Here is an 18297-nt window from a genome sequence, read left to right on the forward strand (position 1 = left end):
CCACGTGGGTGCTGGGAATTGAACCTGGGTCCTCTTCAAGAACAGCCAGTGCTCTTAACCATCGAGCCATCTCTCTAGCCCCATTCCCTGTGTTCTTTTCTCTTTAGCAAGAGATGGAGTGGCTCCAATGCTGCCTATCATGCTGACATCTAGCATCGAGAAGCTGAACAGAGAGGCCCCTGGCTTCTCTCCTAGATACGTGGTGGTTTGGAAGAATTCAACATGTATGTCTCCATATTAGCTACTAGATAATATTTACTATTTAAAGAAAAAAAACTTCAAAAATTTTAGAACATACAAAACAATAACATTCACTTTTTTTTTTGCAAAGTAGCAAAGAAATTTTATTCAAAAGGCAAGCAATAGTACTGATCAGAAATATGCTGTCAATGGGGCTGGAGAGATGGCTCAGTGGTTAAAAGCAGTCTGTTTTTATAGAACACCTAAGTTAGAATCCCAACACCCACAAAGCAGCTAACACCTGTCTGTAATGCCAGTTCCAGGGGATTTGACACCTTCTTCTGTCCTCCTCAGGCACTTCACAACACGGGTGCACTCACATACATGCAGGCATAACACTCATACACATAAAATAAAAAAGAGATGGCTCAGTGGTTAAAAGCAGTCTGTTTTTATAGAACACCTAAGTTAGAATCCCAACACCCACAAAGCAGCTAACACCTGTCTGTAATGCCAGTTCCAGGGGATTTGACACCTTCTTCTGTCCTCCTCAGGCACTTCACAACACGGGTGCACTCACATACATGCAGGCATAACACTCATACACATAAAATAAAAATAATATTTTAATTGTAGTTGCCATGTGGGTGCTGGGAATCGTGCCCGGGTCCTCTGTAAAAGCAGACAGTGCTCTTAAGCACTGAGCCATCTCTCCAGCCCCATAAATAGTTTTTGTTTTGTTTTTTTTTTTTTAAAGAAAAATGCTGTTGAGAATGACAGCAAGCCAAAATTCACTCTTAATTTTGGTCAACTGTTTGTTGACAAAACAAAACAATACACACACACACACACACACACACACACACACACGCACACACACACTTTTTTAAGACAAGGTCTTCTGGTAACCCCAGCTGGCCTGGAACTCACTGTTAAACCAGGCTGGCCTTGAACTCATAGAGATCTGCTTGCCTCTGTCTTCTGAGTGCTGAGATTAAAGGCATGTGCCACCATGCCTGGCCAATATATATATTTTAAAGGTCTCAAAACATTTTTATCTTTCACTCAAGGACAGTACTATCTACTTTTCATTCATTTTAAAAAGTTGAAAATTTTTTTCAAAATATACATAGGCAAAATGATGACTAAATTAAAAATCTGGTGATGAATACAAACCATAAATACCTATGGAAAAACAACAGGAAAGGAAAGCAGAAGAAAAAAGCTGTTCTTACAAGGCCTTCCAGGAAAGAAACTAGAAAATTCACATGTATGCTGCACAAACGGGAGTTTCTAGGTTGCTGTAAAACTAGTAAGGAAACAGAAGATACAAGTTATAGGATTAGACTCCGAGCTGACATTTTGCCCCTCATATTCCATTTGTTGGCAGATCAGTGAAGGTGAGGCTCATCTTCCTCAGCGCTGAATGAGGATAACAAAAATTTCTACTTCCTGGTTGACAGCATGTAGCTCAAGCTATGTAAGCACTGTGTCTGGGATGCAACGATATCAGCTAGTGTACTACCACTGGCATGGAGCAACCTAGTGAATTATATTACCATTCTTTCTGAGTACCATTCTGTATAGAACACACCTGATGTAACAATTAGAGAAAAATTCACATATTATAAACCATAAGACATATATTCCCACAAGAAAACATACATTACTAATAAACCAGGCAAAAATCATAAAGTGTTTACAACAAGAAATGACTTCAGTAGGCTTTTCCTGGCTTCTGTTCCCCCAAAACATCATTTTTTCTGAAACTATAATTTAAAAAAAATTTATTTTTTTTTTGGTCTTTTTAAAACAGGATCTTCCTGCAGGGATAGCTGGCCTGGAACTTGCTGTGTAGACCAGGATGGCCTCAATCTCACAGAGATCTGCCTCTGCCTCCCGAGTGCTAGAATTAAAGGCATGTTCCACCATACCTAGCCTTCCAGAAGTACTCTTGAAAGCCTTCTGCAAAGTGTGGCCCCAGCTCAGCAACACTGGCATGCCCAGTTGATCCCAAACGCAGATTGCTGCCTCCTGCTTACCCTTATGCCTATTAAATCAGAACTTGCTTCTATTTTTTTTTTTTTTTTGAGACAAGGTCTCCCTGTAGCTCCAGTTGGCCTGGAACTATGTAGACCTGGCTGGCTTTGAACTCATAGAGATCTGACTGCCTCCTGAGTGCTGGGACTAAATTTGTGTGCCACCATGCCTAGCAGGCTTGCTTAACAAGATCCCCAGGTGATTCAAATATAGTAAAATGGCAGCAATATAGTGGTGTGCTTGGAGTGCTAGTGCCCCCAACAGCTGATTTCTTCATATGGCAACTAGGAGAAAAGCACAAATTAGCAATAATTAAACCCCATTTTAGCAGATTAACAAGGTAATTTTACATTGACAAATCTAATGATCACCAACTATCTACTTAGTGAAAAGAATGAAGAAAATTCGTCTTTCAGAATGGCAGAATAGAGCAGGTATACCTTCTATATTGGAATGACAGACCTAAACAAAGGTTTAAAAAACTATTTTTGGCCAGGAGTGGGAGGCAGAGGCAGATGGAGCTCTGTGAGTTCAAGGCCAGCCTGGACTACATAGTGAGTTCAAGGCCAGCTGGGGCTACTGGGAGACTGTCTTAAAAAGACCGAAAAAATAAAAAAAAGAAAAAAAAATGTTCACCATTGTCTTTGATGGCATGACAAACTTTCTGAAAAAAATCTCAGTATTCTGCTAAATGATCTGCTTTTGGTTTAGTTTCTGATTTTGTTTATTGTTTGGTCATTTGGAAATCTGACCATCAATCACAAGCCACCTCAACCATCATGTGCTTAAAAACTATCTCCCTTCTCAAGTGCAGTTTTCACTCAATGAAAACCTACAATGGCGACAATGATACAATGAACAGGGTGATGCTGTGGAAGATGAGCTGTCAGGAGACCTGGTTTCAAGTCAGGGCCCTACCACCTGGCTGTGTGACTGTAGATGTGTTGTTTTACCTTTCTTTTCTAGGTTTAGTGTCTTCACTGGCCACATGGAGAGGAGAATCCTTGTCCTACTTACCTGTCAGGATTCTTGTTAAGGACAAAATGGAGATGGGGAGGTGTACTTTTTAATCTAGTCCCAAATTACTGTACTGTATTGCATTTGGTCAGAACTACTGGGCTTTATTTTAGAATTTAAGTTGCCTTGTTTTTTTTGGTCTTTTTTGTTATTTTGTCTTTTTTTTTTTTTTTTTTCAGAGCTGAGGACTGAACCCAGGGCCTTGTACTTGCTTGGCAAGCGCTCTATCACTGAGCTAAATCCCCAACCTCTAATTTTAGAATTTAAGGTAACTGATTTGCCCACTAACTTTTTATTAGAGGTAACAGTTCTCCTGCCTTGCTAATATCCAATCCCAACACTCCATCTACTTTTCAGGAAAGCGCAAAATTTAAGGATTTTTCTCCCTAATACTGAATAACTTCTAGGAGATCAGATAGTCTCAAACGCCTAGATTCAATGAACCCTTTTATTATAGGTCTATTTTACCATGCCCAACCTGATATTCCTTTTTTATTTTTTCCAGGTGGTAAGGGAAGGATTAAGAAAGGGTCTCACATATCCCAGGCTAGTCTCAAGCTATGTAGCCAAGGATGACCTTGAATTTCTGATCCTGTCTCCACTTCCCATGTGCAGATTATAGGCCTGTCTCCTTATGCCCAACCTTTTATAAAAATTATGGTAGTATTTAGGGAACGAATCTAGGGCCTTATGCATGAGTTTTACCACTGAGCTACATCCCTAGGTTCCCTTTTCTTTTTTGAGAGGTCTTGCTATGTTTCTGTCCTAGTTAGCTTTGCCTGTAAACCTGACACATCCCAGCCATCGGAGAGAGAACTATGTAGATCAGACCTGCCTGTGGGCAAGCCTATGGGCGACTTTCCCACTGGGAAGGTAGACCTGGGGTATAAAGAAGACAGCTAAGCATAAGCCTGCCTATGAAAGAGCCATCCATCAGCATTCCTCTGTGGTTCTGCTGTACTTCCTTGGCTGTGCGGCTCATGGTTAGAGGTAATGCTGGGTGGGATGAGCAAGCAGGCCTGCTTTTAAATTCCTGCTCAAGTTTCTGCCTTGACTTCTCTCAGTGATGGACTGTGACCTGTGAGTTGAAATAAACCCTTTTGACCCCTAAGTTGCTTTTGGTCACAGTGTTTTATCACAGCAAAGAAGCAAACTAGAACAAGATCCTTTTGCCTCAGCCTCCTGAGTGCTAGGATGACTGGCATGTATGACCTCAAAATGCTAGTCCTTTTCCTTTTTGTTTATGTGTATATGTGCGTATGTGTGTGTGTGGGGGGGTACATGTGTACACAGGTGCCTGTGTGGAGGCTAGAAGTCAACCTTGGGTGTTGTTCCTCAGGACTTATCTACCTTTTTTTGAAAGAGATGGGGCCACACAGTGGGATAGGGACTGGTCAATTACTCCAGGTTGGCTGGCTAGCAAGCTCCAGGTGTCTTCTTGTCTTTGCCTGCCCAGTGCTGGGATTATAAGCATGTACCACAATGCCCAGCTTTGGGACATTAGTTTTGGGGATGGAATTCAGGTGTTTATGCTTGTGTGGTAATTACTTTAGCAAGTCATACATCTCTTCAGCCCTTGACTTTGTCCCAAGATTGTCTAAACTTTCTTGAGGGAAAATGGATTATATAATGTCATTAAAATTGATTTCATGCCTAAATGAGCTTAGAAAATATGATTAAATAATGTTAAGAGACTCTTTAAGTCTTTATTATGACACTGCATGATGAATCTTGGAAACTAATCGGTGTAAAGCAGGGTCCATCAGAACAGCTTGAACATCTTAAGAACGAAGAATCCCTTTTTTTGGTACTTTTGAGACAGGGTCTCCACCTGGCCTCTATTGTAGGTAGATCAGACAGGCCTTGATTTCACAGAAATCTGCCTGCCTCTGCCTCCTGAATGCTGGGATTAAAAGCATGTGCCACAATGCCCGGTGTCAGATTTGCTTTTTTTTTTTTTTCTGACAATCTCATAATGAAAAGCAAGATTCAGCTGGGCATGGTGGCACATGCCTTTAATCCTGGCAGTCAGGAGGCAGAGGCAGGAAGATCTCTGTGAGTTCGAGGCCAGCCTGGTCTACACAGCGAGTTCCAGGCCAGCTGGAGCTACAGGGAGTCCCTGTCTCAAAAAGACCAAAAATCCATTTATTATTATTTTTTATGTATATGAGTATATTGCCTGCATGATGTCTTGCAATGCCCTCGAGGACAGAAGAGGCCATCGGATCCCCTGGAACTGGAGTTACGGACAGTTGTTAGCTGCCATGTGGGTGCTGGGATTCAAACCTGGGTCTTCTGCAAGAACAACCAGTGTTCTTAACCCTGAGCCATCTCTCTAGCCCCCATTTATTATTTTTAATTTTATGTGTATGAATGTACTGCCTGCATGCATGTAAGTGCATGCATGTTGTGCAATGCCCATGGAGGTCAGAAGAGGGCATAGATTATCTGGAACTGGAGTTACAGATGGTTTGGAAGCAAACCTGGGTCCTCTACAAGAGCAGCCTGTGCTCTTAACCACTGAGCCGTTCCCTCCAGTCCCTCACTTTCTTTCTTATAATATGCTTTTAATGGTACCATTCTCTTTTTCCCATAATACCTTCTAATTCCCCACTTCTATTTACCCTTTTTCTATGATCTCACAATACTTTACCTTTAATTCCATTAAGAGTATCAATATGGGGCTGGAGAGATGGCTCAGTGGCTAAGAGCACTGGCTGTTCTTGCAGAGGACTGGGGTTCAATTCCCAGCAGCCATATGGCAGCTAATAACCATTCATAACTCCAGTTCCAGGGGATCCAACACCCTCTTCTGACCTCCTTGGGCATTGCATGACACGGGTGCACTCAGATACATGCAGGCAATACACTCATACACATAAAATAAGAATAAAAATTTTTTGGTCTTTTTTTTTGAGACAGGGTCTCCCTGTAGCCCCAACTGTCCTGGAACTCACTATGTAGACCAGGCTGGACTTGAACTCAGAGATCCACCTGCCTCTGCCTCCCAAGTGCTGGGATTAAACGCATGTGCTACCATGCCCGGCAAGAATAAAATATTTAAAAAATGAGTATCAGTATGTGTTTATACGTCATCTCTGCTAGCCTAATGGCAGGAGAGGAACTTAGATTCTAAAACATATAAAAATAACAGTGATTAGCACAGAGAAGATGACCATAAAGATGAACAGGGGTTAGATAAATGAATGGTCCTTTCTTTTGTCAAGGGTATTGCAGGACATGGGTGCACTTACATACATGTAGGCATACCCTCATACTCACAAAAATAAAAATAATAAATACAATATATTAAAAAAAAGAAAGTGAAACATAGTTTGGTTTGGGAAACTCGGTGTCAGAACTATGTTACATTCTGGAATAGTTGAAATAACTTGTTGAAATAACAATTGTTAGTTGTTATTTAGTTGTAAAAGGAAAAAAGAATTTGAAAATTCTAATAGTGGAGAAATGCAATGACAGGTATTTGAACAAGATGCTGTGGGGGTACAGAATTGACTTTGGTGAAAGGCCTTGAAGTTCATGTTAAAGATTTTGGACTTAGGAGCAGTGAGATGGCTCAGCATGTAAAGGCACCTTTCACTAAGCATTTCAATTCCTGAGACATGCATGGAAGAAGTGATTTCTGAAAATTGTTCTCTAACCTTCACACATGCTCTGTGGCTCAAAGGGTCCTCCCTCAACAAGATAAATAAATGTACACGTCTTTGATCCCAGCACTCAGGACGCAGAGGCAGGCAGATCTCTGTGAGTCTGAGGCCAGCCTGGTCTATATAGCCAGTTCCAAGCCAGCTGTGGGGACAGGGAAACCCTGTCTCAAAAAAAAAAAAAAAAAAAAAAAAAAAAAGATTTTTGGATTTCAATGTGAATTATGAGCAAGTCTCAAGGTTTTTAAGAAGGAAACTGACATCAGGTTTGAACCTTAGAATGACCCTGACAAGTGTGGAAGACAGGGAGGAGACTAAAGACAATAAAAATAAAAATACTTTTGCTGATAATCAAGTTTTCAGTAACATAAACTAGCAGGGTGTGGTAGTACCTGCCTTTTATCCCAGCATTCCAAAGGCAGAAGCAAACAGGTTTCAGTGAGTTCAAGGCCCAGCCTAGTCTAGAGAGTGAATTCCAGATCAGCCGGGGCTCAAAGGAAACCCTGTCTCAAACCGACCGCCCCCCCCCCAAATCAATTACATAAATTGAAGACTGGGATCACATTATAATAAAAAGAAATAAGCCCATATATATATTTGTTTGTTTTTAATCTTTTTGAGACAGGGTCTCCCTGTAGCCTCTGCTGGTCTGGAGCTTGCTATGTAGACCAGGCTGGCCTTGAACTCACAGAGATCTGTTTGCCTCTGCCTCCTGAGTGCTGGGACTAAAGGTGTGCACCACCACACCTGGCTTGTTTTCTGTTTTTGTCAGAGCCAGGTAAAGAAGACAGTGCCATTTGTAGCCCATTCCTTCTGGTACCCTTGGTTTCCTCTTCTGCATTCTGTGTTGTCAGGGCTGGAGGTTGTTTGGGTGCATTCAAAGGTGACTGGAAAAATGAGGGTGTAACTGCTATCAGGATATTTATAAACAGCATAATACTGTCAACTACTGCTTTACCTCTAAACTGAGCAAGCAGATATTTAAATTATAAACTAAGAAAGACCATGTTAGGATGAGAAGTTAAGAATGTCCATGCTGACCCAGCTTTCAAAGGCAAATCTGCAAAGCCTTCGCCGTGAGTCCTTAAGGTAATACCTTCTTCCTACAATCTGACTGTGGTGTTTCCAAATCTGATATGTAAGAAAATCTTACTATTAGGTTAAGAAATTACTCCACTTCTCCAATGTAGTACATACAGCTTCTATGGAATGCAGTACACTCACAATAACCTTTTAGAAAGCCTTATACCTTTAGGGTATCTAGGCAAGATTTATGATTACTAAACAGAAAAACGTGATCTAGTGAGAGGTATAATTTAAAGACTTGCTTTTTCTCTTCCATTCTTTTGACAATTTATGATCTACAGGAAAAATACTATTTTCAATTTTTAGCCTTAATTTTGTTAGGACATCATCTAGTAAAGATATTTTATTTTTAATTTTAAAGAAAATAGGGGCTGGTGATAGATTTCAGTTAGTAGAGTGCTTACTTAGTATGTAGGAAGCCCTGAGTCTGATCCTTAGCACGCTATAGATTTTTAACTTTTATTATTTTTATTTTATGTACATGAGTGTATTGCCTGCATGTGTGCAAGTGTACCCAAGTCATGCAATGTCCAAGGAGGTCAGAAGAGGGTGTCAGATCCCCTGGAACTGCAGTTACAGACAGCTGTTAGCTGCCCTGGGAATCGAACCTGGGTCCTCTGCAAGAGCAGTCAGTGCTCTTAACTGCTGGGCCATTTCTCCAGTCCCTTCAGTATGTGCCATATATATATACACACACACACACATACACACATATGGTGGTACATGCCTGTAACCCAGCACTTGGGAGATGAAGGCAGGAGGATCGCTGTGAGTTTACAGTCAGCCCGTGCCAAGAGTAAGACCCTGTACAATACACAGAAACAAAACAAATTCCCTCAAACCAAAAAAACAAAATAAAAAAGAAACAAAGGAAGGAGAGAAGGACATAGGGAAGAAGAGAGGGCAGGGAGGGATGGAAGAGAGGGAAGGAAGGGAGAAAACACATTCTCAGTTTCTGTCAAGTTTAAGCATATCCAGCCACAGCCTCCAGCACGTGGCTAGGCAGGGCTCAGCAGGTACGACACTGACTTACATTTTATACTGCTCCCCAATCCTAGTACTTGGGAGGTGGAAGTAGGAAGATCAGGAGTTCAAGGTGATCCTCAGCTATATTTTGAGGCTAGCCTGGGCTTCAAGAGGCCCTGTCATTCGTGTGTGTGTGTGTGTGTGTGTGTGTGTGTGAAGGGCTAGGGATGTGGTATAGTGGTAGAGTACTTGCTTAGCATGCACAAGATCTTGGGTTTGATCCCCAGTACCTCAAAGGAAAAAAAAATTGCCTATTAAACAAAAGCAGTGTGGTCTAACTAATCTTCATCTATGTGCTAGCTAATGAGCCACAAGTTTGTAACTCTTCAATAAAAGCATAGAATCAGAAGCACTGCCCATGTCCAGTGCCTCTAGTCACAGAGGATGTGGTGTGGGTTCCTTGTAGATTTTGAGAAGTGTAATGTAGTCCTCACACAGGCAATACCACTCACCTGGAGATTCCTTATCCCATTTCTATGGGTCCTCAGCAGGAGTTAATTAGATAGGATTCTTACATATCTCTTCTTGGTTATAAAATGGTGGGTAATTGCTTTAGCTACACAAAGATGAACTACAACTACAGAAGTGGCTTTTTTACCTGCTTAAGAAATCGGTCGGAGGCAGTGCTGTACTTGGCTAACACACTAGGCAGAGCAGGGTTGGCATACTCAAACTGAGGATTGTAAGTGTAGTCAGACTTGAAGAACCTCAGTTTTTCTTTCTCCAAGTTGGTTGGCTTTATAGCAGTCAATATACAAAATTTCTTTCCAGAAAGGTCATCTCCTTTTTCAAAGCTTCTGCACAGCTGGGGCTGCTGCTTTGGCTTTGGAAGGGGGGTGAAGAGGTGTCGTTTGACCTTGCTTTTCGGTTTAGGTGGCAGTACTATGCTGTTTCCTGTAACAGAGATATCATGTGTAAACTTTACAGGACTTGACACTGAACTAGTGACAAAAACAGCAGACTGCCTATCCAGGCAGTACCAAGTACCACTGCTTGTCACAGGCACCATGGCTGTCACCCTGTGAGGATCTTTACTATGAGAGGCACTAGGAGATTTGCTGGGTTTTCTACATCTTTTGGAGGTGGTAGAGGTAAACTGCTTTTGTGAATGGTGCTTTTTTTCTTCCTTGCTCTGTAGCAGGACATTGTAACTACTGGTTCCAGTTGTGAAAGTGTCCTTTAGAACTCCAGAGGGTGGTAACTGTGAAAAGCTTCTTTTGCCGTCAAAGATCAATGCCTCTTCAGCACTTAGAATGGACTTCTTAGCAAGTTCTCGCTCAGGCCAGTGAAGCTTCTCTGTGTTAATAAACAAAACCAAAACAAAAGAAACAACAAAGATACCATATGAAGCAAATTGCTTATTATATAAGTTACCTGAAGGTTCTGTGTACTTAAGTTTTTTAGAAAAAATATTTTAAACATAAAAAGATATATGGTCATGTAAGACAGTACAGTGTACACACATTAATTACCTATCAAAATGCTCAGCTTCAAACCATGTATAGTCAAAAGTCTAATACTGATTTGAGATAACCTACATAAATGATCTGAAAACCTCCCTCTACTAAAGAATGTGAATTTCAGAAAGAGGATAGTAATGTGATAGTAATATCAGGAGTTGCATTCAAGACACTGTCAAAGTTAATAAAATCTTAAAATTTGGAACTATACTTAAAGGTAGCCACCAGGGGCTAGAGAGATGGCTTAGTGCTTAAGAACACTGGCTATTCTTGCAGAAGACCTGGGTTTGAATCCCAGCACCCATATGGCTGCGATCAACTGTCCATAACTCCAGTTCCAGGGAATTTGACACCCTCTTCTGTCCTCCTCAGGTACTGTATGGCACAGATGCACTTACATATATGCAGGCAATATACGCATATACATAAAATAAAAACAAGAAATTAAAAAGGCAGCCACCAGTAAAAGAATGATACTGGGTAGCTGGAGAGATGATAGCTCAACAGTTAAGAGTACTAGCTGCTCTTGCAGAGGGCCCTGGTTCACAGCACCCACATAGCAGCTAACAACTATCCTTAACTCCAATTCCAGGGGAATCCAATGTCCTCTTCTGACCTCCACAGGCACTGTATGACATAGGTGCACATACATGCAGGCAATACACTCATACACATAAATAAAAATAATAATGAGGATACTGGGTGTGATGGCTCATGCCTGTAATCTCAGAATTTGGAAGACTGAGGCAAGAAGACTATCTGGAGTTGAGGCCAGCCTGGTCTACACAGTAAGTTCCAGGCCAGCTAGGGCTTCAGGAAGACTCTGACTCAAAAAAACCCAAAATAGATCAAACATAGTCTCCCCCAAACCAAAGCCCCCCAAAGGAAAAACAGAAAACATTGCTTTTTAAGAGTTAACAGATGAGGCAGGCACTATAGCATCCTCAAGAAGCAGAGAAAGCGAATTTCTTTGAGTTTGAGGCCAGTCTGTTCTGCATAGTGAGTTCCATGCCAGCCAGGGCTACACAGTGAAACCCTAGCTCAAAAAAAAAGATTCAATAGATGATATATGTATGTTCAAGCATGTTTTATTAAGGTCAATCATTATTAATTTTTGGCTGAGAGCTGGGGATACAGCTTGGTGACAAAGTATTTGCTGTTTCCCCAGAACAGAAACATAGCAACAATAATGATTCATTGATTGAGGGGTGAGGCTGAGGGGGAGAGACAGAGTCTCACGCAGCCCTGGTTGGCCTGAAACACACTATGTAGCCAAGGTTAGCCTTGAACTTCTTATCCTCCTGCTGCTTCCACCTCCCAAGTGCTGAGATTTCAGGCATGTACCACCACCCATAAACTTGGACATGGCAATCCCAGATCTTGGAAGGTGGAAGCAGGAGATCAGAAGTTCAAGGGCATCCTCAGCCATGAGTTTCAGGCCAGTCTGGGCTACATGATATACCTTGTTGCTATTATGAAAGTATCAGTATATTAAATGACAAGTTTAAAGAGCAGCTTTGTTTTAAAATATCACAAATCCTTTAAACAGGTTAAGAATCATTTGCTACACTATTGCTCACACACTGCTTCCAAATAGTGAGGTATGGTAGCTCATGTCTGTGATCCCACCATTTTGGAGATGGTGGTAGGAGGATCAGGAGCTCAAGGTTATTCTCAGTCACAAAGAGTCTCAGGTCAGCCTGTACTTCATGAGTTTTGTGCCCCACCCCCCAAAAAATTAATTAAATAAATTTGAGCATTATTTACATCCTTTTAAAAATATTTTATTGATTATTTTTATTTTATGTGCATGTGCATATTGCCTGCATGTAGGTAAGTTCACCTGTGTCGTGCAATGCCTGTGGAGGACAGAAGAGGCTGTTGGATCCCCTGGAACTGGAGTTATGGACAACTGTTAGCTGCCATGTAGGTGCTGGGATTCGAACCTGGGTCTTCTGCAAGAACAACCAGTGTTCTTAACTGCTGAGCCATCTCTCCAGCCCCTATTTATATCCTTTTATTCAACAAATATGTAGCATATTTGGTACATGTCTCTACTAAAGGTCTCTATAAATACATACATAAACTGTACCTAGCTGTATTTTCCCCAGGGCTAGGGAATGAACTCAAGGCATTTTCCATGCTATGCAGACACTCCACTGAGTTACAGCCTAGCCCCACCAACTTCTGATTCTGAAGATAAGGAATTCCTGAACATCTTTTTTTGTTTTTTTGAGACAGGGTCTCTCTGTAGCCCCAGCTATCCTGGAACTCACTATGTAGACTAGGCTGGCCTTGAACTCACAAAGATCAGCCTGCCTCTGCCTCCTGAGTGCTGGGACTAAAGGTTTGCACCACCACGTCTGGCTTCTGGAAGTCTTTTAATAATACTGTATAGCATCTGATCAAAGGGGTAATGATAATCTGGAGTTCAGAAAAAGAAAAGACAAATGTGAAGAGAATCAGATGAGATTTCAGGTAGGACTTCAAAAGGCACAGATACACTTCTGAAGTCTTAAATCAAATTCATCTGGATGAGATTTTAGCTCAAGTCCTGTCAATAAATGTTCAATGAATAAATACAGTAATAAAGAGCCCTACATGTGCCATTCTCCAACCTTTTTGGATAAACAGGCTTTGTAGCCCGGCAGCCATTCTGCATTTCTGAGGACAGCACTGCAACAGACATATAGCAGTTAAGACCCTACACTAGTGGCTCTCAAACAAGGGTTATTTTGTTCTCCAGGGGACTTGGGAAGTAGCTAGAGACATTATGGCTGTCACATAGGGGAGACTTCTGGCATGTAAGCAGAGGCTAGGAATAATGACAAACATCCCTCACAGGACAGTCACCTGCACAATGACATATTCACCCCAAACTACCATGTGCCATAGTTGTGTCTATTTTTGTTTCATACAAGGTCTCACTATGTAGCCCGGGCTGGCCACAAACTCATAGTAATCCTCCTCTTTGGCTTCCCAAGTGCTAGGATTATAGGCATGCACCACCACACTTGGCTAAATGCCTGCTTTTATTTATTTTTATTTTTTGGCCTTTTTGAGACAGGGTCTCCCTGTAACCCCAGCCAGCCTGGAACTCGCTATGTAGACCAGGCTGGACTCAAACTCGCAGAGATCCACCTGCCTCTGCCTCCTGAGTGCTGGGATTAAAGTTGTGCACCACCATGGCCTGGCTAAATATCTGCTTTTAAAGTCCAGAAGTTTAGCATTCAGGATGAAGAACAATACCAGGTCAAAAGTGGACAACAAACATTTCAAATATGTAAGATAATCGAACAGTCCTTTAACTAACATTTTTTGCCTATAATCCAGTACTTGGGAGGTGAGGGCAGGAGAATCAGGTCATTTCTGGCTATACAGAAAGTTTAAAGTCAGTGTCCGGGCTATGTGAGATCCTATCTCAAAGAAACTAAAAACTAAAACTAAAATAAAATTTCTTAGATAGCATATAAAATTTGAATTCTGGTATTTAAGATATTACACAAAAGTATGAACTTGCAAGGGTTAAATGCAACCATATATAAAAGTTTAAGAGGTAGAGAGCTAGACCTCACAAAGTCATACGGAAGGTAGATTATACAAAGAAGTCACTAAAAAATGTTAAAGATTCAATCAGCCAAAAATAATAGAATGAATAACACTTTCATCACAGGCCAGTCAGTCAAAGTTTCCAGGCTTCCGTGCTGCTTGTTTGGCAAGACAAGCTAGAGAACACCAGGGCTCAGGGTGTTGTATGCCAAATGCCCAGAAACAATGTCAGTTTCCCTAAAAAGATATCACAAATTCAGGAGACAAGAGGTGACAAGTAAGAGAGACTGAAACGCAGACAAAAAGGGAAACAAAACTGGACAACGGCCTGGGCAGGCAGCAGAGGAAACTGAAAGACAGGGATCGGCTGGAGGCTCAAACGCCTACAGCACCTGGTATCGCCAGGTGGGCTCCCATCCCAACAGTAATCAGGCCCAACCCTGCTTAGTCTCCAAAAACAGACCGGAGCCTGTAGGGAGGCCTGGTAGGTACTGCAGGTCAAAGAAAGGAGAGAGAGTGCTGGACTCAGCAGGGTGGGACCGAGCGCAGTCAGAAATGGAAAGGGAGGTCATCAGGCTCTTGTCCCACTCGATCTTCACAACATCGAATAAGTTAAACCAAGTTAAAACCAATGAATAAAACATTACTCTGAAGAATTCCTATTCTGATGGTTTACAATGTATATGTTGTACTGATTTTTAATTTAATTTAATTTACTTTTGTTTTTCTGAGAAAGGGTCCTCACTCTGCAGAACCTAGACTGGCCTAGAACTCATTATGTAGCCCAGAATAGCATCAAACTGTGGTGATCCTCCAGCTTCAGCTGCCAAAGTCCTGGGATTATAGGGGTAAACTGCCATGCTTGGCTGTACTGATTTTTAAAAGATGAATATTTAATATAAAAATGGTTTGATAGAGGCAGGCAGATCTCTGTGAGTCCGAAGGCCAGCTTGGTCTATATAGGGAGTTCCAGGCCAGCTGGGGCTACAGGGAGACCCTCTTTAAAAAAAAACTAACCAACCAACCAAACGAAAATGGTTTGATTCTAGGGGGCTGGAGAGATGGCTCAGCAGTTAAGTGCACTGGCTGCTCTTACAGAGGACCCAGATTTGATCCCCAATACCCACATGGCAGCTAACAGCTGTTTGTGTTCCAGAGGAATTCAGTGCCCTCTTCTGACGTCCATGGGCACGACACAACCTGAGGGCACTTACATGCATGGAGGCAATACACTCATACACACAAAAATATAAATAATAAAATATTTTAAAAAATAGTTTGATTCTAAAGACTTACAGTACCTTTATGACCAAAGGGCTGATCTCACTGAGTTATTTTGTTTAGTTATAAAGTACTAGGAAACTCCAAATTCATGATTTTTTATTTCCTATTTCAAAACTTTAGGGTACTTTAAAAAAAAGTTCTGGGACTGTGGTTATTGCTCAGGTGACAGAGTACTTACCTAGCATAAAGGAAGCCTTGGGTTCAATCCCCAGCACTACATAAACCAGTGTTGTGGCACACTGGTGGAAGGAGGGGAGGTTGGAGGATCAGAAAAGTTCAAGGTTGTCTTAGGGTTACACAGAGCTTGAGGCAACCCTGGGCCTCAAAACAAGACAAAAGAAGAACCCAAAGCTTTCAACTAAGTTGAGGAGCCCACACCCACACTGGGGTATGTCTAACTTTCCAGGACTCTTCTTTGAGAAGTCCACACGTGTGTTCTCTTAGGTGTGTCTTACTTTCTTCTTAGTGCCTCTTTTTCCTTAAAATTTTTTTTTTTACATTTATTATTTGTGTGTATATGTGGACACTCACATGCTATTTTGTGGGAGTGGAGGTCAAGGACAAATTTCAGAAGGTGGTTCTTTCTTTCCACCATTGTGGGTCCTGGAGATAGAACTCAGGTTCGTTCTCTCTCTCTCTCTCTCTCTCTCTCTCTCTCTCTCTCTCTCTCTCTCTCTCTCTCTCTCTCTCTCTCTCTCTCTCTCTCTCTCTCTCTCTCTCTCTCTCCCTCTCTCTCTCCTGTCTTTTTGAGACAGGGTCTCCCTGTAGCTCTAGCTGCCCTGGAACTCACTATGTAGACCAGGCCTGGCCTTGAACTTACAGAGATCTGCCTGCCTCTGCCTCCCCAGTGCTGGAATCACAGTCTTGTGCCACCATGCCCAGCAGCTCTTCTCTTAACCCTTGTGCTTAAGCCTATATTAAAATGTCTTTATTTGCCAGGCGTGGTGGCGCACGCCTTTAATCCTAGCACTTGGGAGGCAGAGACAGGCAGATCTTTTCGAGTTTGAGGCCAGCCTGGTCTACACAGTGAGTTCCAGGACAGCTGGGGCTACAGGAGACCCTGTCTCAAAAAAGACAAAAAAAAAAAAGTGTATTTAACCCCACCTTCTTGGGGTTACTTGGGGGGGGAGTGGGAGGGAGAAGTTGGATGTACATATGACCAAGCTACATTGTTAATGTGCATGAAGTTGTCAAAGAATAAAAGACATTCTATTTTAAACAAAACAACCAGAAAGAACAACAATTCTGCTCCATAAAACTAAATCTCCTAACTAATGGGTATGGTAGTGCACACCTTTAATCCTAGCATTTGGGAGACAGAGGCAGGTGAATCTTTGTTCAAGGCCAGCCTGATCTACATAGCAGAGTTCCAGAATCTGTCTCAAAAAAACCAAAAATAAAAACAAACAAACAAACAAATTAAAAATGTCCTAAAGCTTCTTCCAAAATCCTCCTCATGGAGTAGGAAGGATCAGAGGGGTGACTGACAGAACCCCTCTCCCCAGAAGCATCTCAGTTCAGTTGCTGATGATCTACTGCAGGCCTGGCTCCATCTGCTGCTAACTAAGGCTTCTTAGTGCCAACAGAGAGGTCATTCTGCCACATGCAGGAGAGCCCACGACTCTTGGCTGATGATCTGCTGCAGGCCCTACTCACCTGCTGCTAGGTGAAGTTCCTTAGTGCCAATGGAGAGGCCAATCCTGCTGCATTCTGGATAGCCCACTACATGGTCCATCATGAAACTCATTCAAGACTTACACAATTTATTTCTCAGTTACACCAATCTTAGTTCAGTTATATTAAATATGATAGAACCTGAGCTGGGTGTTGTGACTCTACACATTTCATTTCAGCATTTGGAAGGCTGAGGTAGAAAGACTGTCATGAATTGAAGATTAGCCTGGGCTACAGAGTAAGAGTCTGTGTCTTGAAAAAACAAACAAGGAAAAACAGGAATAAGAAGGGCTACCAAGCCTGGCAACCTGAGTCTGATCCCTGGAACCTACATGGTGGATGGCTACTACAACCCCCAAATAAATGTAAAAAAACCCCAACAAAACCAAAATGAACAAAACAGTATTATAGAACCTGAAATATGGCTGCATTATTTATTTTTTTAATTTTTAATTTTGTGTATGAGTGTTGTGCCTGCATGCATGTTAGGACACCGCTGTCACGTCATGCAGTGCCTGAGGAGGACAGAAAAGGGTGTTGGATCCCCTGGAACTGGAGTTACAGACAGTTGTTAGATGCCATGAGGGTGCTAGAATTCAAATCCAGGTCTTTTGCAAGAGCAGCCAGTGCTTTTAACCTCTAAGCCATCTCTCCAACCCCAGTTTTTATTAATTTATTAATTAAAACCTTCTTTTGAGACAGGGTTTTTCTGTAGCCCCAGCTGGTATGAAACTCACTATGTAGATCAGGCTGCGCTTGATTTCACAGAGATCAGCGGCCCAGTTCATAATTTTAAATATTACTGTTTATGCTGTAAAAAACTGACTTGACTTGAATATGCACAAAAACATAATAGCTGATAAGATTTCCAGTTGTTTATACAACTTTTTGTTTTTTGAGCCTGGGTCTCCCTAAAGCTCCACCTGGACTGCAACTTGCTATGTAAACCAGGTTGGCCTTGATTTCAGAGGTCCACCTGCCTCTGTCTCTGGAGTGCTGAGATTAAAGACTTGGATACCCTGTCTCTACACAAATTTCTAAAAAACCCCACTTATTTTAGTTTTAAATTATGCTTATGAGCCGGGCGTGGTGGCACAAGCCTTTAATCCCAGCACTTGGGAGTCAAAGGCAGGCAGATCTCTGTAAGACTGAGGCCAGCCTGGTCTCCATAGGGAGCTCCAGGCCAGCTGTGGCTACAGGGAGTTCCTATCTCAGAAAGACCAAAAAAAAGTATATATATATATATATATATATATATATATATATTTTATGCGTGTGTGTGTGCATATATGTGTGTGCACATGCATGAAATGGGG

The 18297-nt window shown here is 41.8% G+C and overlaps 1 protein-coding gene across 4 annotated transcripts in view; it reads right to left on the minus strand.

Moving 5' to 3' along the window:
* The window catches only part of Kiaa0895 (KIAA0895 ortholog), a 90178-nt gene that overhangs the window by 13287 nt on the left and 58594 nt on the right, over positions 1-18297 (minus strand). For 3 of the 4 annotated variants that reach the window (XM_029558977.1, XM_029558976.1, XM_029558978.1), the window contains one exon: positions 9613-10310. In XM_029558977.1, coding sequence (XP_029414837.1) covers positions 9613-10310 — 698 coding nt within the window. The remainder of the gene's footprint in view (positions 1-9612; positions 10311-18297) is intronic. The other variant, XM_008823692.3, reaches the window with a different exon arrangement.

The sequence above is a fragment of the Nannospalax galili genome, unplaced genomic scaffold, assembly GCF_000622305.1.
Source record: "Nannospalax galili isolate Female #2095 unplaced genomic scaffold, S.galili_v1.0 scaffold1149, whole genome shotgun sequence".
In the NCBI taxonomy this organism is placed as follows: domain Eukaryota; kingdom Metazoa; phylum Chordata; class Mammalia; order Rodentia; family Spalacidae; genus Nannospalax; species Nannospalax galili.